Raw genomic sequence first — 27,804 nt, 5'->3', positions numbered from 1 at the left:
TCTTATTCTACCATTAAACGACCTTCTCTAGGCTCGCATGCCGGCCATCTAATGGCCAACCAGACTTATTGCTACGAAGTTGTAAGAGAGTCAGTCCTCAGTGTGGGAGACCGGTTCGGATAGGATAGGAATTCTGGTCCAGCCGTGTGAAGACCGAAGCCGCTGTCGTTCTCTACCAACGGAATCGCCTCGTGAATTTGAATGTTCTATGATTTATGCAGTATTTTCACCGAGCAGTCAACGGTTCAAAACAATAACATCACACCTCATATCTACACATCTTATGCATTGATTGACAGTTCTAGCCGTACATTCTTTTCATTTGTTGTTTACCTGCAACATGTGCGCGCTACTCCCCGGCACTCTGCGAAAGTTACAGTGAATCGTGCTTTTTTAACGAATAATTCTTTCAGCGCAAGTGAACAAAATGAAAAACAAACCACAAAAACACAAAACTTCCAACGCGTTCCATTTTAAATCTTTCCGGGAGCGTATCGACGAAATCGATGTGCGCCGTGGTGCATTGTACCGGGTGGAGACGGACTATGAGTTGCCGGAAACCGAGGACGGTACTTTCTTCCAGCAAGCGTTGGTGAAGTGGTCGTTGCAAAATCTAACCGATGAGTACGGCGCTTATCAAAGAGGTTTTAAGGAAACGGCCACCTTGCCCCTGCTGCTGTTTAACAAAGAAGCGATAGTGAACCATCTAACCAGCTGCTTGTCAAAGGCCACCGATGATGCGCTGCAACCGCTGCTGGAGCTCGTGGTGGCACTGGCGAAAGATATGAGGAAAGAGTTTCGACCATACTTTGCCGGATTATTCGAGGTGGTCGTACAATTTCTTTACTCGGACAGTGCGGATCGTGTCGAGTGGACGCTGCTATGTTTGGCACATTTGTTTAAAATTTTGCGCAGTTTCTTGCGTAGCGATTTTACGCTAACCTTTCACCGGTTGCTACCGCTGCTGGACGAGACGAGTAGTCCACCGCATGCGATAGATTTTGCCACGGAATGTCTCGGTTATTTGGTGCGCGATCTGAAGGATAAGGAACCGTTCGTGCGATTGATGTTAAAGTGCCAAACGCGGAACCAAGCGTTAACGTTCGCGTGTGGCAAGCTGCTGTTCGAAGTGTTGCACGGTGTGCAGGATCAGTTCCACACTACCGCCAAGCAAACGATGCAACAATTGTACAACATTTTGCAGCAGCTGGACGAAACGGAAGCGGACATCTTGCAGGACATACTTACCCAAACGATTACCGATGTGGTAGAACGTATCCAGGCAGAGGATATTCCGATTTTTTGGGTAACGGTGCGCGGTACCATTGACGGGTGTTTGGCTGCTTTCGATGCACAACGCGAACGTTCCGACGAAGGAAAAATCGTCAAATATTTGACACGCTTGCTACAGCTGAGTGGAATCGTTTTGGAACATCAGTATGGCCGATTGCTTGGTGATTCACTGTCCGTCACAGTGTCGCAGCTGATCCGTTTGCTAACATCTTTCACTTCGCCTTCGATCGAGTTTAAGGAAACGATCGTCAATCACATCATAGTTCTACTCCGTTCGAGACATCTACCACTTACCCAGCTGGAAGCGAGCCGGTTGACGATGAACGTGCTCCTGCTAGACCATCGTCCACTGTACGATCGTTTTATCGAGGCCACCGTACAGTGTCAAATGTTTGAAGCACTTATATGGCCCAACTTTGTGAAAAGGCTTGAGCTGGAGCTGGATGATGCTAGGATGAGCTTTTTGGCTAGCTTGTTGTTGAAAAAATCACCTCTCTGTGGTAATGGACTGAAGCTGGAGGATTGGAAATCATTCCCGGTGAATGTTGTGTCGAAAGGAAATTTAGAAACTTACATGAAGAAAATGATGCTCAGTACGCCTGCGCACGTGGTTGATCATGCGGCAGATGCCTATCTAAGTGCTTTAATCGTTTTACCGCATTTGACCAATTTTCGGGATAAAACCGCCGCAAACAATGCTGTACGCGATTTTATCAAACACGGAGTTCAAGGTCTTCAAAATGGCTCATCGGAAAAAGCGATTCAACTTATCGCATTGGCAGTGGAAACGATCGTACACTTGAAGGAAATGGATGGCAAAGCTTACTTCGATCTGTTGGAATGTTTGCTGCCCGTGGTAACCATACACGATTGCTTGCTGCTAAACAGCGTGCACCTTCTGCTCGTTTACATTACAAACCAACGCAAAAATTTAATTACTTTCGACCGTTTTAAGCATGTGCATCGTTTTGTACATCCACTTACGGCCTCTTACAATACCACGGTGAGACAGCTAGCATGCGCCATTATGGCAACGTTTGCCGATCTTCCTGAACTAGCGAGCGGTATGGGTCCACTGTACCGTACAATGGCACAAATCGAATGTATTGAACCTTTGATACACACCTACCGGGAACAGGTGATCCTTTTCCAGAACCTTACCTACGATGGTCGGCTGTGTCAGCAGGCGGCTAAGGTTGCACGCAACGAATGGAACGAAACAGTAATGCGCTACATGCTGTCGATGTTTGCCATCAACTTTAAGCTTCTATGGGAACCGGCGGGAACGGTCGTACAAACGTATGCCGATAATATGGTAAAGCAAGATGAGGAAATGTTTTGGACTGTGTTTGACACTATGCTGACGATGGCTGAGGCGCGTAAACCACACGAAGATCCAGATCAATCCGGCGACCTAAATGGACATGAAGCAGCGAATGAGGAAACACCTTCGGAAGCTTCGGACAATGTAAACGCAGACGAAGAAATGGTAGAGGAATCGCCAAAATCGAGAAGATCCCTTTTTCCCACAGTCATGGAACATTTTCCGAAGAAGCCCAACATTGACTATATGAATGTGCGGATTCAGCAGCTTCGAATGTTGCATCGTTGTACCAACTTTTGCCGCTCCAAGGGTGACCGTATCGTGGAACGGTTCTTTGTCTATCTCGAGCAGGATAAAACAAACTCAAACTTAACCACCGTCGGCAACGGCGAAGAACCCGCAGAAGAGAATGTAGCAGCAGCAACATCCTTTACCACCGTGGTAAAGCGTAAAAGTAGTCAATCGGCAGGCGCCGGCACACATCAGGTGTTGCTTAGCTATTTGAGAATTTGTACCGAACTTACACCGAAAGTGGTACGGAAGCATTCCGATCGACTGTACGCCACGTACGAAACGCTCGTTAGTAGCCGCAATGAGGAAATACAGAAGGTGGCTTTGACCGGTATATTTACGCTCGGCGGATCACAGCTCACACCGTACAAAGATTTCATAAATCGGTTAACGAGTGAAAAAACGCTTAAGCAAGCGTTACTGTCCGTGTTTGTACCGTCGGAAGAGGATGACACGGAGGATGCCGGCTACACAAGCGCCAGTGGACGGACCAAAGTGGCCGAGGAACATCGACCAAAAGTGCTGCAATTGGTGCTGAAAGTGCTTGATGGAAAAATTAAACAAAATCTAGGCAACGGTGGTACAGGAGGACAGCATAAAGCCACCATTCTAACGTTTATCGGTCGGTTACGGGTGGAAGAGCTTGACCTATTGCTTCATCGTTGGTATGAGGTGTACTTGAAGCAGCTTAAAGACACTCCGACCGAAACGGTACGCTTCATAACGGCTGCTCTGGACGATGGGATTGAAGTCGTGCCAACGCCAACACCTTTCAAGGTGAAAACGTTGCTTAACTTCCTTGCCGCGTTGCAGACGGAAATTGCTCCCATCAAATCACCGGTTTTTGCAGCGAAATTGATGCATTTAAAAATCTGTTTCGATGCGCTACTAATGCGCATGGATCACAGCATTTATCGGAAGTACAAGAACCAGGCACTATTGGCGCTGGTAGAGTTGTTCGATCAGTACGACTCAAGCTATCAATGGACCGACGATGAGATGGCTGCCATTATGTTGGTACACGTTTGGCCACAACTGGAGCACCTTCCAAGCGATAGTATACATTCGCCTACGCCACTCCTTAAGCTGCTGCTAAGTTGGAGTCAGAGCAATCGATTCTATACCCTGCTGGAACGTCGCTGTGATACCGAAGGTGACCATCACCACCAGCGCATGGATACAGATGAGGCGGAACCTTCAATGACACCGCTCGATGCAATGATCAACCTGTTGCGTGGCTCCCAAACGAGTGCATCCGTATGCCGACAAATCTTTACCGCACTTGCCGGCATGCTGGAAGAAGACGGTCGAAACAGGACAGATTCAAACGAACCGCCACTATTTCACGGTCGTAGTCGATTGCTCATACCGTACGTGAAGGATTTGCTGCAGTACATTCGGCAGGCCATCAAGGGCAAGAAAGTGATATCGAGCGATTTGCTGCTCATTCTGACACGATTGGCCGAATCGGGAATGATCGGAAGCGATCAAAAGGACGAAGAACGGAACGAGAACGATCGTGTCTCGTTGCTGAACATGCTGTTTCCTATTCTGGCGCGAAAGGTGAGCGAGATTGGTGGCGATGGTCATCAGCAGGCGAGCGAGGATGTACGGCGGTTGCATATCATTATTGCCCGTCTGCTGAGCGAAGTCAGGGAGCCGTTACGGTATCTGAAGCAGCTGGCACTGTGTTTGCAGAATGTGAAAGATCGAGGTAAGTGACTTTCTATACAATCTTTCATTTTGGCCCACAGTTTTTGTACTGTGCTAAAAGTTTTTGTTTGTGCTATATAGTTTAATCGAAAGTCAGCTATTCTGAGAGGATGAAAATTTATAATTATTCATGTTTTATCATTCTTCTTAAAGAATAATAAATCATATATGTACTTCGGACGCAATGTTTGTGCCCTGCTACGAACACTATGTTATCTATTTTATCCTTTAAATTTAGTTAAAATTTACACTTGCTCATTTTCATTTCGATAATTCTTTACGTGACACTAAGCTTTCGTTTTTCGATTGCAGCTGCTCGTAAAATTGTGTACCAAATATTCGAAAGCTTTGCCCATCGTTCGGCTGAAATGAAACTGATCAACACACTCGTCCACGAGTTAAATGCAATGGACAAGCGATGGGTAGAACAGCCGGATCACGCTGCCCGTACAACTGCCTATCGTTCGATCGATCAGCTCCTTGCGAGAGATGCACCGGAAGGCAAACGAATGACCGGTAACGTCGCCATAGTGTTCCTTTCCCAAGCGTTCCACGTGTTACAGTTTGAAAAAGATTTTTCCGCCCGCCAAAATGCGACCGAATACGTGTGCAAGGTGGTTCTGTATCTGGCATCGGCCAACGAATGGTCAACCGAGTTAGACTACTGTCTTGATCGTATCGTCCTTCACAGTATAATACAAGGCTTTAAGATTAAGCGGACAGCTAACGAACGTCGAAACGAGTCGATTCTGCTGCTCGGAGAGCTTGCCCGAATGGTGGGGAAACCGGGTGTAACGACACACCCGCAATGCCGTGTATTTGCTGAGTTGTGGCATTTTACGGCACAGGGAGATGGTGCTGAACGAGATTTTTTCGAGAACATTACACACCTGCAAACGTACAAACATCGGAAAGCTATGCGACGACTAGCGGTCAAGCTATCGCTGATGGCCGAAGCGGAACCAGAGACCGACAAGCGTGTAATAGGAGCCGGTGGACCATCCGCTCGCACAACGGTCAACTTTTTGCTACCGATTGTGTCACACTACATCTGCCACGATGAGTACAAGAAGCTGACGAACCTGGTAGAAGAAGCCGGTAACTGTATAATCAATCTCTGCCGTCTTCTACCCTGGCGCGGATATCACATGGTGCTGCATCAGTACCTGCGAAAGCTAAAATTCTCCTTTGAGTATCAGAAGCAATTGTTGCGCATCGTTATTGGCATAATGGATGCATTTCATTTCGATCTTTCGGCGGCCATCAATGCTGGTGGAGCGGACGAAACTAGCAACAATCCTGTCAAGGTTGCTGTCAACTCTTTAATGGATACGAAACTAACGTTAAAGCGTGATACGGATGGCAATGATGAAGCTAAAGAGGACATCCCTGCCAAAGCTGCCGCAGAACAGGAAAAACAAATGACCGATAAGGATGGCGAAGAGGAAAAAGAGGCCGAAAACGGTGAACAAGAAGTGAAAGAAGAAGCCGAAGATGAGGAAGTTATGATCGAAGAAGTTGTGGAGGATGAGCCAACGAAAGATGATCCAGCATTAGCTCTTCGTGTGGCGCGTGAAATCGTACACGACATATCGAAAACGATCATCCCCAATCTGCTGTCTTCGTTTAACTTTGCCACCGAAGCACCGGTCTCGATTGGCAGCAGTGGTCACGTGGACAAGAAGGCACGCTTTGCGAAGCAACGGACAGAAATGCTGAAGCTTCCGATAGCGATTGCCATCGTGAAGCTGTTCATGAAGTTACCCCGCAAAGAGATCGAACTCAATTTGCCTAAACTGATCATTAAGGTGATCACGTTCCTGAAATCCCGCCTAAAGCTGGCCCGTGTTCAAGCAAGAAACACACTGGCACACATTACGCTCGAGCTTGGACCGTCGTACATTTCGTTCGTTTTGCAGAATTTGCTCGCTATGTTAACACGTGGCTTTCAGCGCCATGTTTTAACGTTCACCGTGCACACCATTATTGAACGTGCGCAGAAACATCTCGATGCTGGTTCGGTGCTGGAAAACATACTCCAAACGGTGGTGCACATCTGTGCGGAAGACATTTTTGGCCAGCTGATTGGACTCATGAACGGTACCACCATCGAGACGGGTTCGTTGCGTAAAAATTCAATGCCAGAATCGAAATCCACCCGCAAACCGTACAAAACGCTGTACATCCTGGCAAGGTATGCCCAGGAACGCATGCTCGTGGATCTTTTCACACCGTTCCGGGCGATCCTGAGCAAATACCGCACGCATCAAACGGTGGCCAAGGTTCACGATGCACTGCATCAGATTGCGGAGGGTATTGTGGCGAATAAATCGATCCGTCCCGACTCGCTGCTTGTGTTCGTGTACGGGCTGGTGACGGGAAGAATCTACGCTCAATGTGCGGTTGACGAAACCGACCCCGAGCAGCAGCAACAAACCGCTGATGCTGATGGGAAGCAGCCAGCGAAAAAGCTGCTCGGAGCGGTACCGAAACCGGGCAGCATTTATATAATACCCGAAGAACCGAAACGGTACGGATCGGCTGCCGGAACAACCACGTTGGACCATATTCTAGCAAAAACCGAAGGCAACGATCCCGCCTTCCTCGAGTGCGGTCTGGAGATTCTGCTAAGTTTCATCAGACGCGAACAGTTCGGAAAGCGGCATGATTCGGACGAGGAAAAGCTACTACAGCAGCTCGTAGATCCGATCGTACCGACGCTGGTAGATTCGCTCGATTCGAAACACTCGAAAATTATTTGTCACTCAATCAATTGCTTCACTGCCCTATGGAGCACCGAATGGTCGTTGAAGAGTTTCGAGCAGCCGGAAACGGTCGACAAGATCGTGAAGGCAATCTTCACCATACTGCACCGTTACAATACGGTAGCGCTCGACATAAACAATCCCAACTTTGGTATGGTGCGGGCCAGCTTTAGGGCAATCGTGGCCATTTTGAAACATGGCACAAACACCTACAACTTCTCGCAGGAACAGTTGCGCCTGCTGGTAATGTACATTGAGCAGGATCTGGCGGTTGGTGGGGGCCGTCAAACGACCGCATTCGTACTGCTGCGGGCACTACTCGCACGCCGTTTCACGTTCAACGAGCTGCACGCGCTCATGAGCAAAGTGTTTGAGCTTTGCGTGCAATCGGACAGCGATACGGTGCGGTAAGTAAAACATGCTTCCGGAATCCTGTGGTCAAGATGTGTGACAATTTGTGTGTTTCTTCTTTTGATGTTTTTAGGGCGGAATGTCGGGAGAATATAGTGGAGTATATTATGAACTTCCCGACCAGCAAAAAGGTGCACACCCATTTGTGGTTCTTTGTCTCGCAGCTGGAGTATCCCGTGCTGCATGGAAGGGAATCGGCCTGTTTGGTGCTCAAACGATTGTTCCAAAAGCTTCCGAAGGTAAGATTTACGTTTTCATTGTTCTGATTTTCACACCCATTCTAAGCTAATAGTCTCTAAGTCGTCGTATAATGCATGTTTTGTGTGGAGAAGTTTCCTCAGGTTGTTGTTATCATCCACATCGTTTTAGTTTTCGCCTCGTTATATATGAGGTTTTGTATCAAACCAATGAAGACTACGTCAGAAGCTGTAGAGTGAGTGAAGCTGTAGAGTTTGGTTGCGGTTGAAATTGGAATCATCCCATGGCGCGGTGTTGTGTTTAATGGGGCAGAGTTTGTTGTCGAGGTCTAGATTGTGCCAGGTGGTGTTGTTTCTTCTGCTGGATGAAACCAATCTTTCGCCTGACGCTCAGCTTTCTTGTTTCCGTTGATTCCAGAATGATCCGGAATCCAGTAGAAGTTGGCAGTTTGGCAGATGGTGAAAAGTTGTAGCTCGGTGTTCACTCTAGTGATGAGGGAGCAATTGCTTCGATGCCTTTCTCAAGGATCCTAGCTGCAACCGTGAAAGCCCAAATCCTGACCTTGCTGATAGCAAAACCCTCTACCGTTCTTGGCATCGAGATTGCTAAGTTGGTCGTTACAGATGATAGTCTATTGTTTCATTCATTTATGGAATCTTGTTCTTGTTGTTCTTTGAAATTAAGCCCTATTTGAGTGTATTATTCGATACACTTCACAGATGATCAATTGGATTCGTACTTAGACTCGGAGGGAGTGTTTTGCGTTTCTTCAGCATTCGGCTTCAATCATTCGGTCTCAATCATTCGGTCAGCATTCTACGCTCATCGTATAAATTTTCTGTATTCCACAAGTTTACCCTATTCATTTTGTGTTCTTTTGCATTTGCTATAAAAGTTCTTTTGCTCAAAACAGAACAAACTAACCAGATATGAAATATTTTATTCAATATTAAAAATATTCGAAAGCGATTTGTGGCTTACAAAATAATTTTGGCTTTTTCTCTCTCGTTCTCTCTCGTTCTCTCTCTCTCTCTCTCTCTCTCTCTTTCTTTCTCTTCCCAGGCAACTTTAGTGGAAAACCACGCTGCCATCTTCCTTGTGGTAGGCCTCCGGTTGACCAACGATGATGCAACAGAAATCCGGACACTTGCGGCTGATTGCATCGAAACGCTGCTCAAACGTCTCGATACAAAAGATATAGCCTCGCTGGTCGTGCCTCTGCAGGAAATGCTGTGCTCCACGTTGCTCAAACAACGTGAACTCGCCACCCAACTATTGCTGCGCATTCTACAAACCGAACCTAAAGATAGCTTTATCAGCAGCTGGCTGGACAAAGTGCTTCCCTCATTGCTTCAGAACCTGGTCCCACAAGCGAACAACGCCACAGATGCGACGCAAGGAAAATTTGTCAAGCCGCTCGTACCGATTACCACGCTACTGCTGCACGGTGATCCATGGGCCGATCATTTGATCATACAAACGTTAAACTTCTTCCAAACCGTGCTTCGGCTGTATCCTGCGTTGCTGACGACCGAGCAGTACAACGATACGGTAGATTCGCTAGCATACACCGTCCAATCGCTGCTGAGCAGCGCCCATCAGTGGGTACGAATCGGTGCCCTAAAGGTGCTGCATCAAATAATGAACGAGCTCGATTACGACGCCATCCACGAGCGCATCAAGTACATTCTGAAGCAAAGCAAAAAGGGACGGCATGTCGATGAGGGTGAGATGGACACCGAAGACATTGCCCCACCGTCCTCCGGTGGCAAACAATTCCTTTACGGCGATCCATTGCGTGACTGCAAAACACTCACACTAGACCTGTGTGCCCAGCTGACACCGAACAGTGGTATGGTTAGCGAAAACGATGACGAGGCAGCCGCACTTGTCACCCAGCTTCTGTTCCTGATAGCGAATGTGCTTCGCGCTGTACCGTTGGAGAATGAGAAAATGTCGTCGAAGAAAATTAACCTTTACTGGCTCGTACGTCGGGTACGGTACGTCATGCAGAGTGAAATTGTACAAACACCGCACGTATTCACGCTGGTAGGTGGTAGTGTTGCCGCTATGGTAAACTAATCGTATCGTATCGCATTTAGTATGCATTCAATTAATCCATCTCTTATTCTATTTTCTAGCGAAAACACGCGCTGCACTGGCTTTCGTCGGTGATCGCGATTGTGGAGCAGGAAACGTTGGTACAGCTCGCACCATCACTGCTAATTCCGGCCGTTCGTGAACTTACCGCCCAAGACGTTTCCGGTACACATGCGACTAACGATCCATCCAAAATAGCGCTCCGCAAGGTCGCTACGAAAGTGGGACGAGAAATTTGTGCCCGCCTAGGCACAGAGCAGTACGATAAAATCCGTAACGCGATAGAAGTTTCGCTACGTCGCAAGCGTACCGGGCGTAGGGTAAAGTTGGCCCAGGAAAAGATAAACCAACCGATTCTGGCAGCACGCCGCAAGGAGGCCAAAAAGATGCGCACCAAGGAGGCACGAAAGCGAAAGATGGCAGACCGCGATGATCCGCTGGATATTGATGCGGAGAGCAAGGGTGGTGTTATACCGGGCGTGAAACATCGGGCACCGTCCAAAAAGCGAAGCAAAGTACCGAAAAAACGGCGTAACATGGAATCAATGTTTAGGGAGTGAACGTTCGATCAGAGGGTGCTTATTTTGTCTGCAATGTGCACTCATTATTACAAGGCAAATTATGGTTTGTCTGAAATTTATTGAAATAAAATTGTAAGGTAACGTAATCATATACCGTACACATGAATTTGAGTGTCTATTGTATGAATCTAAAATCGAGCGAAAGTAGGAAAATCTCATAAGCTCATTTTTTAAATGTCAACAGCATTTTTCATTACTATAAGAATTTCATTTCCGTCAACTCATTCAACCCGTTTAAAACGGGTTTATTTAAAATCTCTCCACCCTCTGAAACCCAATACTACCTCAGATGTTCGTGCGACTCTTCAAGATCACGGTTCGAAGGCGAAGGCATGCTGGGAAGCCTGTGGGCTCGTACCACTGAATTATTCTCTGATCATCAAAACATTTCTTGTTCTAGCTTGTTTTAATTATATTTGAGAATGACGGCTCTTCGCCGTATTGTCCTCTGCTTGCTCTAGCTGCTATGTAGGGTTGTTTGTTGTACGGAAGGACAGTACAAGGAGCCGCTACAATGACGAACTCTACGAGTTGTTAGAGCTTTTTGCAGCAGTTTGTCATCGTGCAGCATAGACTCGTAAAGTTTTCTTAGACCACCGATCGAGCTGAAGTGATATGGCGTTAATTCCGTGTGTCATAACAGACTTTTACATTTTTGTTTTCTTCTCATGGTTAGGAAGAATTTACTTTTGGTTCGTCACAAATAATAGTGAAATTATTTTTTCTTTAAAGAACACGGTTGTTTCTGACAATACGGCACTGGACCGTCATAATCAATTGTAAAGAAATAACACGGTTGTTTCTCTGTAATATTCTGTAACTGCTATAGGAATGCTCCATTACTCCCTTCTAACTCACAGTTTGAAGTAATGCGGTTTTTCTAGTTGTTAATCAAATGAAATTATTATTTATGTAACTAAACGCATTTCGGATTTTAAAACGGTTGTAAACGAAACGAAATTCCTTTAAACCAACGTTTAACTCTACCCGCCTGGTTGAAAAAATGTCGCTCTGTCTTCGTCATCGTAAAACAAAATTTATCATGCATACATCCAAGTCGATGGTCAGTTAATTACGTTTTATTCATCCTTTATCGGGCACTCGAATCCGTCCTCAAGCACCACACTTGATTAAAACGGATCATTCTTTCACACATACACACAGTGCGCTTAGCGTGGTTTGTTCGTTGGTTCGTTCGTTTGAACCACCTCTACTCGTCGAATGAGATTGTTTACCATTTAAGAATAATGCTGAATGATTTTTTTGTTCACATCTATAATCAGGGTAACTAAAATAAGACAAAACTCCAAATCAAATACCAAAAAGCGAGTGATCGATACGACAGAATCGTGTTGCGCCATCTCCTAATGACCGAACTAGATTTTATGTATTACAATTTCGTATTTTCATTAAGTTCTCTAAGAAAAACAAACACGTAGAAATACCACACACACACAACAAAAAATGAACGAGAAAAGGATGTTTACGCATACACGGGCGCATACTATCATTTACTTAAACCTAAAGCCGCCTATCCTTTGGTGGTGGTGGTGATTGATGAATAAAATATTGGTATTTCACATTGCTTTCCCGTCGTTCATTTTACACATCGTTATTTTCGTCGTGTTGCCGATCCCATTTTTGTAATTTAACTGACTTCAAACACTTTTGATAAATTATCGGAAAATTATTTACCTTTAATCGTACACTGGCCCGAGCGTGCATGACATGAGATAGTAAATTATTTGCATTTAAAATTGTATGCAGTGTGGAATCGTCAGAAGAAATGCATTAATCTGTAGATAACAAGTCGAATAAATGCATAAAACCTTCGATGTAGTAAGTCCTACTACAGCTATGATTAAACTGTACACGGGTATCCTATCCTTGGAAAATTATTTTGAATGTGAAAATGAAATGCTAAGGGGGAACCTCTTTCGGTTGTGGTACATGTATGCAAAACCAACAAAGCAAATTAAATCTCAAGATTCGTGCTAAAGCTTTACAAGTTTTATGGATTATTTCGGTTTTACCCTTTTTGCTTTTCTACGCTTCAAACTCCAAACTCAACACACGGCCCATATGTTATTGTTCTACCATTCACTCCAACGTACCACACGTCCCCGTCGTCCCAAAATGCCACCAAAACATTACCAATCTAATCTCGGCGAGCTTTTCTCTTCTTAAGGCCTTCTCCACCTTCCGAATTCTTGCTATCTACGGGTACATCGCTTGACGATGCATCCTCTTCGACACCTCCCGGCATTTCCTTAGCCTCCTCTTCCTGTGGTTCTTCTTCATTTTCGTCGTCGTCACCTTCAGCATCGTCGGCCTCCTGCTCGTCATCATCATCTTCGCCGTAAGCGTCACCGGCACTGCTGGCAGAGCGTGATCCAGACGAGCCCGTAGTGGCGGCGTTCAGCTTTGTTTTACTCGACCTGCCATCGTCATCCAGCTCCGGCGCATCCAGATCATCTTCCGGGGCTGGATAATCGTCATTCTTCTTTTTGCGCCCAACTTCCGCCTTTGCATCAGACTGCACGTAGAGTACAAGAAAGAGAAACGATTAGTACTCTTCTTAAAGGGGAAAAGCATTAGAAACACATGGGCATCAATTACCTTAGCAAAGCACATGAAGTAGATCATGATGGCAACTGGCAAACCTACGACTACTATCAGTACGGCCCACACCCAGGGATTGCTATTGCAGTACTTAAGCACACGCGAAACAAACGTTTCCTAAGGGAGGAAATGCGGACAACCAAAGGGACGTGGTAAAGGGATTGATTAGCAAGTTAACTACTGCGAGAGGACTAAGGAAAACAAATATTCTAGCGAATCCTTATCAAACTAATCTTATAAAAAATGGATATTAATCGAGCGTTTTCTACCATATTGCGGTGACAGCACGACATGTACACAGGAATCGAGCGATCGTTTATTATTGGGCGTGTAATTTGGGGAATAAAATATTAAGAGAACCTCTTTATCTCGTCGTGACCAGAGGAACCATACGTATGCGATCAACGGTATTGAACAGTAAACAAAATATGCTCCCCAATAGCCTGGCTTGTAGTTGATGTACCTCATCGCTCGGTCCCAAAGTGTTTGCTGCATTGGTAAATGGATCATTCCGTTGTTTCAAATAAGGAATTGAATGTTTAAACTAATCCTTAATCAATTCGACAAAATATTTTCTTCCTTTTTTCATTCACTGTAGATAAGACTGATTTCCTTTCGAATGACAAAAGATTTGATAAAAGTTGCAACAACAGCAGCATATGGTATCACAATAGAAGCACACAATTTCACAGAATCTGTACAGCAGCTTGTAGTTATTTAGTTTTAAGATCAATTTTTGTTTTTATTTCTTCCCCTAAATCAAATATTCTAATAATATCTAAATGTATGTATTTCTTTTTCAACTTTTCAGAAAAATTGAAAAAGCACATACATTGAAATAATGGTCGTTGATCTGAGTCTAATAGAAATCATTTTTATTTTTGGCTTCCAGAAGAAGGAACCAAAAAGCTGGTTCCAAAATCGGCAAGCACTGATTCCTGAATTGGCTTCGGAATCGATTCCGGAATTCACTTCGCAATCGCACTGCCGGGAAGAGAAGAACTGTCGTGTTTAAATAAGATATATTCAGACACGCTGGACCCTATTTTAAGCAGCTGTACTGTATGAAACTATGAGCTGTATTTGTGAGATCAGCTGAGAAAACTTAAAGTGCTCTATTTGTCATAATGTTATTATCCTTGAGCACTCATATGTATGCAAAACAAAATTCAAATAACTTACCGCTTGCCGATCGAGTGTTTTGACCTTAAGATCAAACGTTTGTGCTGCCCATTCATCAGCCACTGCTTCATCATCACTAATTACAATATTGTCGAACAGAATGTCACTCGACATGGACCAAATTTCGATGCCTACCGCAGCCTAAAACACACAAAAGATGTATTAAAACCTTAAGCCGATTGTACCGTGGTTTTTTTTTATAGTTTTACACTCACAATAGGCGTCATTCGGAATGGAGTCAAATCTTCGAAAAAGTCCGGATTCGGTATCTTGCGCGGTGCCCATTTGCCTTGATAGTTTACGTTAGCGATTAGCGGTGGACGCCATTTGCCCTTGTAGTTCGGATTCGGCACCATCGGTGCTTTCCACAAGCCGCAACCGACTGCCTTTTCACACAGCGGGTTAGGAATTAGCGGTGGTTCCCATTCACCATCCATATCGTTGTCCCAGTCGTCCGGTTTTACCGCACCGCTGTCCGGTACCATTTCTTCCACATCGTCCAACCAACCCGTCGGTTTGGTGGCCTTCGGGTCAGCAATTTGGGCTGGTTCTTCTTCATTCCAATCGTCCGGCTTGGTTGCGTCCGGATCGGGAATCTTTTCACGATCGTCCCAGTTTTCGGGCTTGCGATCTTCCGGATCATCAATCTCGGCCGGTGGATTTACTGCCGGGGTGAAGTTTGTAAGCAGCGAACCTTCGTTGACCGTTTTATGATCGACTCGGATGGTGTACGTGTTGTCCGGGCGAATAATCAGCTGATACAGATGGGGACGTTTGTCTTTGAAAGGATCGTCTAGCCGGTCTCTGGTGAAAGGATATGCGACGAAAAGAAATTTAAATTAGTTTAAATGAAAAGGAATCTCGAAAACCCCTTTAACATACTTTTGCTTGTTACAATGCTTCTCGGTTATGGTACCATTCACAGGGTTGACGTGTCGGAAAATGAAGTGGAGCTTCACATCGTTGCCACACTTGTCCGGACCAAACATGATCGTGTACGGTGTTTTGTCATGGAACTAGGCGGTGAAAAAAGTACAGCGACACGATGAAATTAAATTTCTAAACTATCGGTAAAGCACTGCTCCCCTTACCTGCTTCAAATCCTTCGTCCCATCACCGACGGATAGGAGCTTAATGTAGGAACCTCCACATTCCTGACCCTCCTGTAAATTTACCTCGTACTGCACCACCAATGGCTTGTCCTCGAACACAAATGGTCGATTAAGCAGCAAGTGCGATGCAATCGCAGCATGCTTTGCTTTCGATTTAAGTACCAGTCCATAATCGTTGGCTAGAATTGGTCGCTGTGGTTGTTCCACGGCCCATTCGCCATCGTACTTTGCCACCTCTTCAGCCGCATCGTCCTTCTTTGCTTTCGATTTCACCCAACGCTTCCCGATGGCATCGTCGCTGTACAGATCATCGAAATGTTCCGCAAAGTACATACGTTTGGGGTCTACCTTTGGGGTTTCGTACAGCTCAGCATCTTCAGCAACCGGCTACGGGAAAAAGGTATTTAATAAAAACCGGAAAACAAAACAAACATTACAATGCAGGCCTTTCGGGGGGAGCACAAGATTCACAAGGAAGAACGGGATTGCTGATTGTGCTAGAAATATTAGATCATTTTAACCGCTAACTACCACGCTAAGCAACGTACCTGGGGCTCGGTGGAAGTTTCATCATTTCCATGTACTGCTACGAAGTTATGAAATAGCACCACAGCGCACAAAAGCAAAGTAATCCGCCGCAGCAGCGGTGACCACCGGGGTCTGTTCAATTTCATCATGCTCTAGTTCCCTCGTTCAACACTTATCCCTTACTGTCCGCGGTCCGTGCACCGTAACTACAGAATCGCACAAATTCGATTAGTACACGTATGACAAAACTATGAGCGCATGATCTACCACACTGCTACTGCCACTGCTCTTCTACTACTGTCTGTCGGCCGGCTAACTCGTGATGCCAGATTGCTGTTTGTTCTAGGGGTTGCGCGTTTCCGTTACCATCTACCTTCCGGCACCGCAATGAACGTTGTGCGAGCAACACACGTACCACCAGTACCACTGACCAGCTGCGGAGAGCGAAAGCACACTTTGCTGGCTTCGTTTCCAATGATAATCAAATTAAAACACCCTAAAATAATGCAAACACACACAACCAGCGCCTACTTTTCACACACTTATTGTCACACGGCACCGACAGTCGGACAAGCACCGGCCCTGGGATATGCAAACAAGTTTGTTTCGGTCGACGATGTACAGATAAAAATCACTACTCTGCTTTTTATCACTATTTGGCCTACTTTTGCTCCCGGAGAGTATTTATCGAGCGGGTTTTCTGCAAAGAATGTAAATACGATGATCAGTAAACTCTCGTTTATTCGTTCAAGGAACTGCCGGATATTCGAACACCACGGACTATCCGAATTGACACACTAACGGTTTATATATCAAGGTGTATAGCGAATCCTGTGTGGTGAATATAGAGGTGAGGTGTGAAATGGGTTTTAAATTTTAATTTCACCACTCACGGCTGCAACGGTAGGTCCATCGTTGTTTTTGGCGCTTTCATAGGGATCTTTGGGATTTTTTCTAGTTTTGTGTGGATGATTGTATAGATTAATTCAATCGCAAACATAAAGCCAATTGTGGCGTTCATATGAGAATGTCAATCCGAGCTATATTTAACGGCTTTGATTGAAAAATGTAGCGTATGATGTAGAAGCGGAAGAATTCGTTTCAAGTGCTAAATCTCTGTGCGTAGCAATTGATTACATAATTGTAGAAAAGAATAATAGTAGGAAAAGGTTCTACTTCAATAAAATGAATCATAACTTTTTTGTGAAAGTTTCTTCTTCTAATAACCTCAGCTACCCGTCGTTTGGTGTTAACTTTTCGTGCCCTGGATCGCTTTGCAGCTGTCAGCTGTCAATTCCGTTGCGTGTGCGTGCTGAACAAAGTTGGTTCTCTTCTTGTGCGAAATTAAGTGCGCTTTCTGTTATTTTGCTGTTATTTAAACGTTTAATTTGTACCGTATGCCTCCAGTATCCCGTACTCCGAATCGATGTAACGTTGAAAGAATCTTCTGTCGCGTATGCACATTCCACTACAGCAGTCGGTAGAAGATGAGAAAGACGCGGCAAGCCGCTGAATTTTCAGAGCTAAAGGTATGTCCATGTCGTCCTGCCCCCATCTCGACATCGCAAGCAATTGCATCAAGCCTGCAAAGAAAGTGGAGACTCAAAGAACCAATCCAGCAGGCAAAACCAATTACGATTAGTGTATGGCATGTCGAGCTGAGATAATTTCGCGCTCATCGGTCACTAACGACAGTGTTGATTTTGCAATCGTGCTGATAAACGCCTGCTTAGTCCCTAAACTATTGGTAATGTAGGGCAGTGAGTTTCGGTCAGGATAAGATAGTTTCGGATGGCGCAACGGGATGGATTCTTTGCACGAAATTAAAATGACAAGCTATGAAACAAACGTGTTACTGAAACGCTTTCAACCCGGTGCAATATAGAGCTAAATAAAGACAGCACCAGCTCACCATAGCCAGCAGCGTCTGTTGGAACATCCTGTGACAGTGGTTTTTTTTTCTTTTTCAACACACACAAACGAAACTCCACTTTTAACCAAGTGTGTGAAACAGACGGCACAATTCTATACGATCGTATGTGGTTTGTGGGTGTGTAGGTGTGCGTGTTGTGTGCACATATGCTTCGTAGTATGCGTGCGAATTATTTCTGCTGCTTGTATACCGTACGGAATCATGTTTCGGTCTCGCGAGGTTGAGAGCTGCTCGACGTTAGTTCAGTTTTGTGGTAGGAAAAGCATAAATTTGATCGGATCGAAACAGTTAAAGTGTGTGTTGTGACGCGTTACTGTGCTTGTAGCACAGTTTTGAAGTAAGCGTCTTTAGGAGATGTTGTTTGCTCTGAAGAAATAGTGAGTTAAATGCATAAATTGTGGTAAAAGCACACAAGATGTCTCGAATTTCCCGACCTAGGTTGCTGCCCAGGCACATAAGCAACACAACCTTTTTATCCACGCCGGGTCTGCGGTAGCAAGTGGCGTGTGTGTGTTGGATGTACATGAAATAAACAAAAATGGCGCAACAACAAGGCGTTTTTGCTAACGGTTCACATGAACCGTGGTCTATTGTTGTATTAGAATTCTACAGTATTGAAAACTTTTGTATTGAGTGTGTTTGCTTTTTGTTGTTATTCCTATTGTCTCTTCGCTCCTTTGCAGGAACTGGTACACCAACTGCGTGTCTGCGATTTACAACAGTTGCTTGGTGAAAATAATATAAGTCGAAGCGGTCGAAAATCGGACCTGGTGGATCGTGTGCTAAGTTTAGTTAGACAAAACGTTCCCGTACTCAAGCACCGTGTTCGTGAACTTCATCGAAAGGCGTAAGTCCTTGTGTTGCAGTAGTTAGTTTCGGACGCCTAACCTACTGTTTCGGTTATTGTCTATTTACAGTCAGCAAGAGACTCAGGAACTTCTGACATCGTCGACTTCTACAGCCGGCAGCAGCGGCGTGAACCAATCGTTGCTGCCACAGGTCGTACTGCAGTCGGTCGAGAATAATTCCCTAGCAGTTCAAACGCTACTCGCTGCTGGTGGACATCTTAACCTCAACAGTGGTACTAACGGTTCCGTCGGAACCAACGCCGCGAGTAGCAGCAACAGTAGCAACAACAACGTTCACGGTGTGACTAATACTCGTACGGCAGCGGGAATGTACCAGCAACAATACGCCAATGCCGTCCAGAGTGACAACCGTGTCGGCCAGGTGCATGCCAATGGTATCGGTGTGCCAGCGTACGGCGATTATCCGATCTATCCTGACGTACAACTCAAAAAGCTGGCCTTTTTCGACGTCATGGCCACTTTACTGAAGCCGGCCACACTGGTTCCTAGCAACACTACACAGCGTGTGCAAGAAGGTTCCTTTTACTTTCATCTAACCCCACAGCAAGCAAACGAAATCGCACTGAACCGCGACATCAGCAATCCCAACAAGATGGAGCACGTTGTACAGGTACAGTTGCGATTTTGTCTGCTGGAAACGACCTGCGAGCAGGAAGATTATTTCCCACCCAATATTGCGGTGAAAGTGAACAACAAGGCGTGTGCATTGCCGGTAAGTAAAAGAGAGAGGGAGGGAGCATTACTATAAAAGGATAGATGTTAAAAAGAATTTTAAATTCAAGAACCCTATACCCACAAACAAACCCGGCGTTGAACCAAAGAGACCTCCGCGACCGGTGAACATCACACCGCAGGTGAAGCTATCTCCGACCGTCGCAAATCACATAGCCGTGTCCTGGTGCACAGAGTACAACCGCGGCTACGCAGCTGCCTGCTACCTGGTCCGCAAGCTGACGTCTGCACAACTGCTGCAAAGGCTGAAAACGAAAGGCGTAAAAGCGGCAGACTACACGCGAGCACTAAGTATGCTTCGGCTTGCCATGTTTGTAATATGAAATTAAAAGAATAACTGATGAGTTTTGCTCCTTCCTTTTTTTTTTGTTTTAGTCAAAGAAAAGCTGAATGAGGATGCTGACAGCGAAATCGCTACAACGATGCTGAAAGTATCGTTGATTTGTCCACTGGGAAAGATGCGCATGACCACTCCTTGTCGGTACGTAAAAGGCCCCTTTGCTTCTTGCTGTCGATATAAATCGGTTTTACTCATCTGTTTTCGTTTTGTTTTCACACTCATTTCAGCTCGTCCACGTGTTCCCACTTACAGTGCTTTGATGCGTCATTATACCTGCAGATGAACGAGCGCAAACCTACATGGAACTGTCCGGTTTGTGACAAGCCGGCCATATACAATAATTTAGTAATTGACGGGTATGTAGGACGAGAAATAATACACAATAGTAGAAATAAATTTACCTTGTGCGCTTCTCTAATTCTTTCAGGTACTTCCAAGAGGTGCTGGTTTCGAACAAGCTGTCGAGCGAAGATACAGAAATACAGCTCCACAACGATGGTTCGTGGAGTACGCGCGTGAAACAGAACGATTCGGACGATGGTTCGCCTAGCAAAGCTGTACAGAAGGTCGAAGTTATATCAGATGACGTTGGTAAGTGTGCTTCTCTTTTGCTTGCTGAATATGATTTTTCTAAAAAAGGGGTTGTGCACGAACTGTTTCCTAATTCCTTATTATCCCTTTTTAATTTATGTAGAAGTAATAACGACGGATCCACCGAAACCGATCGTCTCACAGACTTCTGTCATCTCGACCAACGAACCTACTTCCACTACTACCTCCAGTGAAACGGTAATTGTTAGCTTGAAGAATAGCTGGTCAGATTTAAAAAAAAAACTACTACTATTATTTACAAATTTTTACTTGGTTTTGCTCCCCATAAAAAGGTGGATTTAACACTGAGTGACTCTGATGAAGAAGTTCCTTCGAAGCGAAAGAAAACCAGTAACCGCACAAATGGAGCTGGAAGTTCGAGCAATCCCACATCGTCTGCGGCTGCTGCTACTGGTGGCACCGGAAACTCATCGGCTAGCGCTGGAGCAGTAGTTACACGTTCGAAAATTAATGGTAAGTACAGTATTGTATCTCATATTACGGAGTAATATGTGATACAATACTAACACACGGAGTAACACAAATACGAACACCACCATGAATATGTTCACGCAGGGATGGTTGTAAAAACAAACAGGATTGTATAGTTATTCCGTCTAACGAGAGAGTATAGATCGAATTGATTAATTAGTTCTGAAATTTCGAACGTTCGGTATGATCTGATCATAAACGGAAACAGTGTTTTACACAAAAAAATAATCTAAAAACAAATATCGAAACCTCTTCGTCACTATAATATGCCAAGGTGTTCACGGGTTTGTTGTGGTTCAAACGGGCTTCAAATGTGGTTCAAAATTATGTTAGGCAAATTGTGCTTTTATCTCTAATTCTAATAATGGCAAAAGAAAAGTTAATTTAACTAAATCACACATTGCATTGTTACGTGTGGAAATGTTAGGTCGTCCTCAAAGTATCCGCAGTATTTTAAGAATTTCATTTTATGTAAGTAAATGAATCGTCTGTTTAATTAGTTAAATTTGAACATTTATTAGCCATTTATTGCCAACCTTTTGCCAATTTTTATTGCTATTTATTGACTTCATAATGTCTTCTCTCTGTACAATGTGGTTGGTATTTGCGTTGATGGAAAACGGTCAAATGTGTTTTTACTAGCTGTTGATTGGTTTTACATAGTTTCTATCGTTTTTGTACAGGTTTTGTAGTTTGGACTAATAATAATCTAATCGGATGGAAAGTGTTGATTAATATTTAAAAGAACACAGCACTTTTTCGGTTGAATAATTCCGGCCTTTTCTTCTTGCACTAGATTTATTTCTTCTTTTTACCTGATTGTACAAACTCAAGGGACCTTGGGCTGCTAGAGCTGATAGTTTGTGATAGATGGTCAACAAACACTCAACGTAACCTTTTCATTCCGGGTTCCGCTATGATCTGCTAAGTTTCGTCGTTCTTATAAAAAACGATCGTGTTGTTGTGTGATTCTTGTACTTCTTCATTATTATTAGCAACCATATCCAGATTGTTATTCTCGGTCCTGCATTTTAGTTTTCAATTAGCTTTTTCTCATGATTATTAACGATTGTATGATAGATGTACAACATAATCGCAATATTCTCTGGGAAGTTTTATGCTCCTTGGTCCTGTTTTGAGTCAATCAGGATATCAAGCGCAACAGACGTCTTTTCGATGAAATTTTATAAACGGAAGCGAAAACACATTTTATTGTCGATTGTTTCAAGTGATCCACCCACGCAGGTACCATGATTTTCTAGAAATTCCATAGGCTTAAGTGTATAAATCTTCTCAACACTCAAAATGGGCACTTCTAGAGTCTACTAACTTATCCTGCAATATTCCCTGTTTCAATGAGGGTTAGATTTAGATTCCAAGACAGAATTATGGCCATCAAAGCAAGTAGGTGTAAAAATACGCAGATACTTTCTTGATGATCGTATATCATACCTCTCTCATTAAGTACCGATGAGTTGTGAAAACATTAATATATTTTGAAATACATTAATGTTTAATTTATATTTCTGTTGTAGTTTTTCAATTATTCGACTTAGTATACACATACACTTGCACAAAACATACACACACTTACAAACAACATTAAAAAATTATGCCAGCCGAGCGACAAAATTGCATTTGGTCTAATTGTCGATTATTTCTTCATCTTTCTCTCTCTCTCTCTCTCTCTCCTTTGCTTGCTTTCCGTTTGCCACCGGTCACTCAAACTCAGACAAACAACAACCAGCGGAAAGTGAGAGTGTTGTCATCAGCGAAGAGATACTAGATAACGATGAAGATAACTAACAAAACAGGGACATATGAATAACATACCATAATGGCAAGAGAGTTATCCTTCCGATGTGTGCATAGTACATTTACCCTAAGGGCGAACAGGCAAAATTGATCATCTTTATCAATAAGAGATCGATCCGTGAAAGGAAAAAGGGACTCGTTTGGAACTGTGAAATGATCAAATGAGGATAAAATAGCGATTGCTAGTCATCCTGAACAGTACGATGGAGGCACACTTCTTATCATTTCATTATGGTTGTAAAGCATAATGATGAGGGTAGATTTTTAATCATTGGAGTTTCAAAATGCGACGCGATTGTGTATATGTGTGATATTGTCATGGATGATCATTCATTAAACCCTGCTATGGTAATAAAATTAATGTATCTTGTATTTTTTTTGCAGCACAATTGATTTACCTTACTTTATCCCCTCTCTAACTTTATCATACATATATTCTACAATCTTCACGTCTAATGATAGGTGAAAAAATGATTTCTGATTTATTTTTGCAATGTTTCGTTTAACTGATTAATGCTTTTTATATTAACTTTGTCGAAAGTTAAGTTTTTGTTTAATTTTATATGTATCTTCTTCTTCTGAGTTTAACGATTTACTAGCAGGTTACGCCGGCCAGCATTGGTTGGCTAAGAATCGTAACACTGTTCATGCAATTATGGTTACGATTCTTACTTACATCTGACATACAAATGTTATATATTGTTATTTGTTATTAACGTCAGTTGCTCATTAGGTGTGCATTATATTTCGCTTTACTTAGAATTAATAATTAAGTCATATTTAATTTATTAGTGGAACACCATGTTTGTTGAGCCAATATGCAAAATGGTCTGGTAAATCATTTCAAACGCATATATTGCATATGTAAATCTTGAAAACATATTTACTACAAAGAACAAATGAATACAAAGAACAAAGAGCAAAGTAACACGAAACAAGAATAATGAACTCTTTTGTCAATAAGGAGATGGAAAAAGGCATTTATTTAAACCGCTATGAAGAAAATGTTGATAACATACGTAACGTTCATTTTATGTTTCTTTCTCTTTTCGCATACATTGCAGAAGATCCTTCCTCATCAGTAATATCGCTAGATTCGCCATCGCCACCGTCGACGCCTAATCCAACGCACAATGGAAGTAACGGTATGCTATGCTAAGCTAAGTGTAATTTTCCCGTATGATGAATTTGAGTTATTTCAATATTTTTGGAACGTCTATGTGACAGAATGCTCCACTTTAGTAAAAGTGGTAAATATTGGAATTCTTAGAGGATAGGGACATAATAATAAAATAAAAGATTGTGAACAATACAACACGCAATACTCACAATGATGCATAAGATTATGCGCTGAAAACAAAATCTAAATCGCTGAGAACAAAATCTAAATCTGGGGCGGCTCGGTGGTGCAGGCGACATCGGCGTCGGTCTTCAAACGACTGGACCGGGGTTCCAATCCCATCCGGACCGTCCCCCCGTAGTAAGAATTGACTAACCTCACTACGTGGTATTCATAAATCAAGCAATACAGCCAGGCCGTTCTTACAAAAAAAAAAAAAAAAAAAAAATTAAATCTGTTCACTTCTCCAAAAACTAAAGTTATTCAAAACGAGCCAAACCAATTTTGCCAAATTAATTTAGAACATCGGTAACGTACATGTTGCCGTGGATGAAAGGTAGTTAAATTTTACAGCTTTCGCTTGCTTTAGCAATTCTTTCATTTGAAGAATTTTGTAATATTTTTTTTGTCATTCATAGATGTATCTTCAACAACTACTCCTTCTTTGGCTGCATACCACTACCATCACCAGCAAGAATCTCCCGGTGGAAACGGAGGAGGGGCAGGGTCAAGCGAACAAATGAGCAATTTCCAAATCAATCCGCTAGCGCTACATCGATAAGCCATAAGAATCCGTCCTCCGTCTTTTCCTCCCCAAAACCTCCGTTTTCTTCTCACACAGCTCCAACAAAGCTATCGCCGAGGAAGCAGCAACCAAACTTTCCATTACACGAAACAATTTATTATTTATGGTAATGTTATATTATATGCATCTTTTCGTAAACTGTCATTCGCCCCTGCACAGTAAACAGAGGACTATTCTGCTTCTTGACTTAAGAACCTCCTAAGGTCACGCCATTGAATGGCTTACTGGACTACCGATACCATGTAGATGGATAGTAAGTCCTCTCTATGGGGGAACGGTCCAAATGGGATTTGAACCCCGGTCCTGCCGTATTCAAATCGGCGCCGTTGCACCACTGGGCCGCCGGGAGAGGACTATTAGAAAATGAATTAATAAAACAAACATCAATCCCCGCAGAAAAAATGTAAAAACTCAAATAAGAGAAAATAAACGACAGGTCAATTCATCAGAACATGTGTGACAGGGTGTTTGCAGGATCTTTTAGTATTATATACGTTTTGCTGTAGAGTAAAACTATCAGTTGGGCATAAGCGGCGCTTGACTTGACCCACAAAGCTCGTATGCATTTGAGCTCTTTTGATGTATGCAAGAAATGGAATGAGTGGAACATTTGAACAAGGAACTTCGGGTTCCACATAATTGGACATCAGTCGGATCAGTCCTTTTTTAAAGAGAACGTTACACACTTCCTCTTGCACACAGGATATCATTTGACAACAGTCAAAGTTGCTTTTGATTTGCTTTGGTAATTGTCTGATAATGCTTATTATTTTTTACTGCTGTTCACTAAAATTGAGTCTAAAGGCTGGAAAATGTTAGAATGGCCCATAATTCACCTCGACCATCAGATGAAGAATATATTTTCGATTTTGCTTTAAGACATGGGCCAGGTAAATTTACAATTAGCGAACAAAGACGAGAGGGAAGGTTGTAGGCAGTCTGAACTATAATTGATTCCTTTTTTGAACCACTGTAACAACAATTAAGTAATGTTCGTTCAACTTCTGAACAATAAGTGTCACTTAGTAAAGGATGAATTTCCTGTTATTTTATGTTTTGTTGACACAAATGGAGAGAGCTGAATGCGTAACTACTAATAAGTACTTCATGTAAAACCAGTAAAGTTAAGCAACATTTAGTATATCATTTTCTGTTTATGTATAATTTTTATGATTTTTTATCAATGAAGAAATAGCTGCCTCTATGTAAATGCTCCTACCGATCCTAGGCATTAGTATCACATTAAAGGGGGATCTACATTATGTTTGACCTATACAAAAGTAATTTCTTACGCAGGTGCAGAATTCATCATTTTATATATGTACATTGCCATTGACTTTACATGGCCCGAATTCGTACGGTGTGCGACTCTCTTAATGTTTATTTGTTTTAGTTTTTTGTTTTGAAACATTTAGATTAATAGTGTAAAATAAAATAAAAAAACATATTCATTACCAACCGAGAATGGAATTTAAGTGGTTTTATGTTTGTATGTAAATAGATTTTTAACGAAGTTCAGTTACGAGTCCGAAAACAAACATAAATAACTGATCATATTTTCATCACGAAGACGATCCTGAAACAGGTGGAAGAACAGTAGCTATAATCCTATTACCTATGAACTGATTTTGTATTAACAAATTCGAAAAAAACCTTCTTCCAGAGCAGACCTTTTCTGTCTTCTTTTGAATCTTCGGAAGTTATCATGTTCTGTTCAAAATGCTGATTCATGGAGATAAGTAACTGATATAATCAGATACATCAATACTGACGGATGGCTGATGGTACCTATCTTCGAAGAAATTTTCGCATACTATGGTTAACTAATCCATTAGTAATCCAGCTAATACTACTAAACTACCTCTTGGTCCTCCAATACTTTTTGGTGAGATGAAAATGATACCGGGCGACCCACGTCGTGAAGCCTTCCACATAGAGGTGGCGCATTAGCTTCTAACTGCAATCAAGTAATAGCGTTGTTTCGAAGCCACCTAAAAGACCGTTAGAAATGATAGATAGTTGGCCGATCATGGTTTAAAGGATTTTTTTCTACTGCTTTTCATGGCCTCCAAAACCAGACCAGTGCCAACTCTGGAAAAGAAAGAAAGTAGGAAATAGTGTACAAAAACATCGTAGGTAATTAATTCTAAGTAGTTCTAGGTAGTTGTTTTGTGTTTTAATGCTACAATGAAACTTGTTTGTTGAGTACAACTCCTCCAAAGTACAGAACAAAAATGATTCGATCGATGGATACGACCTCGAATGTTCCGTCTTCTACTTTATATGACACTTTACAGAATTTGCTAGTTCATAAACCACCCGTACACGTGTTTAAACCAATTTTCTGTTATCGAGTCCTGATCGTTTTCTATGTTCAATTGTGTTATTATATTACATGAACGAAGTTGGACGTAATTCACCTGCACCTGTAAATAGGACAAGCAGTAAAACCAACGCTCCGGCCCAACTTGATGGTAATATCCACAGTTTTTTTTAATGATCCTATAACAATACATTCTAAGAATCGTATTTTGGGCCAGAAATTCGTCGAATGAATTTACGAACTACACGCAGCATGTGGTGCTAACGAGAAAAATGTGGTGAAAAACACGCACCTCGTATTGCACAAATGGAGAACCCAAGCGCTCGTGATAAACGCAACACTAACAGTCGAAACTGTCAATCACGAGCTGGACGAAGGTGCAAAGAAGGATTCATTCCTCCATATTTGTATAGCCATGAGCTTAGACCGTCGGTAATTTTTCAAGCCGTAAATAAAGAGTGCAAAAATGACTGAATAGAACAGCTAAAACAATGCACTAACAACGGTAGTGGCTTGGCCGCTGTGGAAATTGTCAGTGTGGTGTGCGTTGTGAGTGGTCGGTGGTATCGATTTTGCGTGCCAAACCAGCGAGTGTGTATTGTCTTCTTCGTTGGTGCACTTTTCCCGACCGAGTGACTGCGGTAAAGGATCTGCGTAGCTCCGT

At 43.1% G+C, this 27,804-nt stretch overlaps 3 protein-coding genes across 3 annotated transcripts; 2 read left to right on the top strand and 1 right to left on the bottom strand.

The window, feature by feature from the left end:
* Window positions 1-403: 403 nt before the first annotated feature.
* Window positions 404-10,655, top strand: LOC126561249 (small subunit processome component 20 homolog). Its single transcript, XM_050217206.1, has 5 exons — window positions 404-4,622; window positions 4,934-7,793; window positions 7,871-8,036; window positions 9,058-10,044; window positions 10,137-10,655. The coding sequence occupies exons 1-5, from the start codon at window positions 428-430 to the stop codon at window positions 10,653-10,655; spliced, it is 8,727 nt and encodes a 2,908-aa protein (XP_050073163.1). The 5' UTR covers window positions 404-427.
* Window positions 10,656-12,833: 2,178 nt separating this feature from the next.
* LOC126561843 (calnexin) lies at window positions 12,834-16,524 on the bottom strand. The gene is made up of 7 exons (XM_050218180.1): window positions 16,141-16,524; window positions 15,572-15,979; window positions 15,363-15,496; window positions 14,696-15,284; window positions 14,481-14,621; window positions 13,659-13,787; window positions 12,834-13,212 (listed from the first exon to the last, which is right to left on the bottom strand). Exons 1-7 carry the CDS (start codon window positions 16,267-16,269, stop codon window positions 12,835-12,837), a joined length of 1,908 nt encoding a protein of 635 aa, XP_050074137.1. The 5' UTR covers window positions 16,270-16,524; the 3' UTR covers window position 12,834.
* Window positions 16,525-17,424: 900 nt separating this feature from the next.
* Window positions 17,425-24,807, top strand: LOC126561802 (E3 SUMO-protein ligase PIAS2). Its single transcript, XM_050218125.1, has 11 exons — window positions 17,425-17,649; window positions 18,737-18,900; window positions 18,971-19,634; window positions 19,705-19,945; window positions 20,030-20,135; window positions 20,222-20,350; window positions 20,422-20,585; window positions 20,689-20,783; window positions 20,879-21,059; window positions 23,957-24,037; window positions 24,651-24,807. Exons 1-11 carry the CDS (start codon window positions 17,608-17,610, stop codon window positions 24,791-24,793), a joined length of 2,010 nt encoding a protein of 669 aa, XP_050074082.1. The 5' UTR covers window positions 17,425-17,607; the 3' UTR covers window positions 24,794-24,807.
* Window positions 24,808-27,804: the final 2,997 nt, after the last annotated feature.

The sequence above is a fragment of the Anopheles maculipalpis genome, chromosome 3RL, assembly GCF_943734695.1.
Source record: "Anopheles maculipalpis chromosome 3RL, idAnoMacuDA_375_x, whole genome shotgun sequence".
NCBI classification, from domain to species: Eukaryota; Metazoa; Arthropoda; class Insecta; order Diptera; family Culicidae; genus Anopheles; species Anopheles maculipalpis.
The sequence above is the reverse complement of the archived record's forward strand: the minus strand, read 5'-3'. Positions and strand labels throughout refer to the sequence as shown.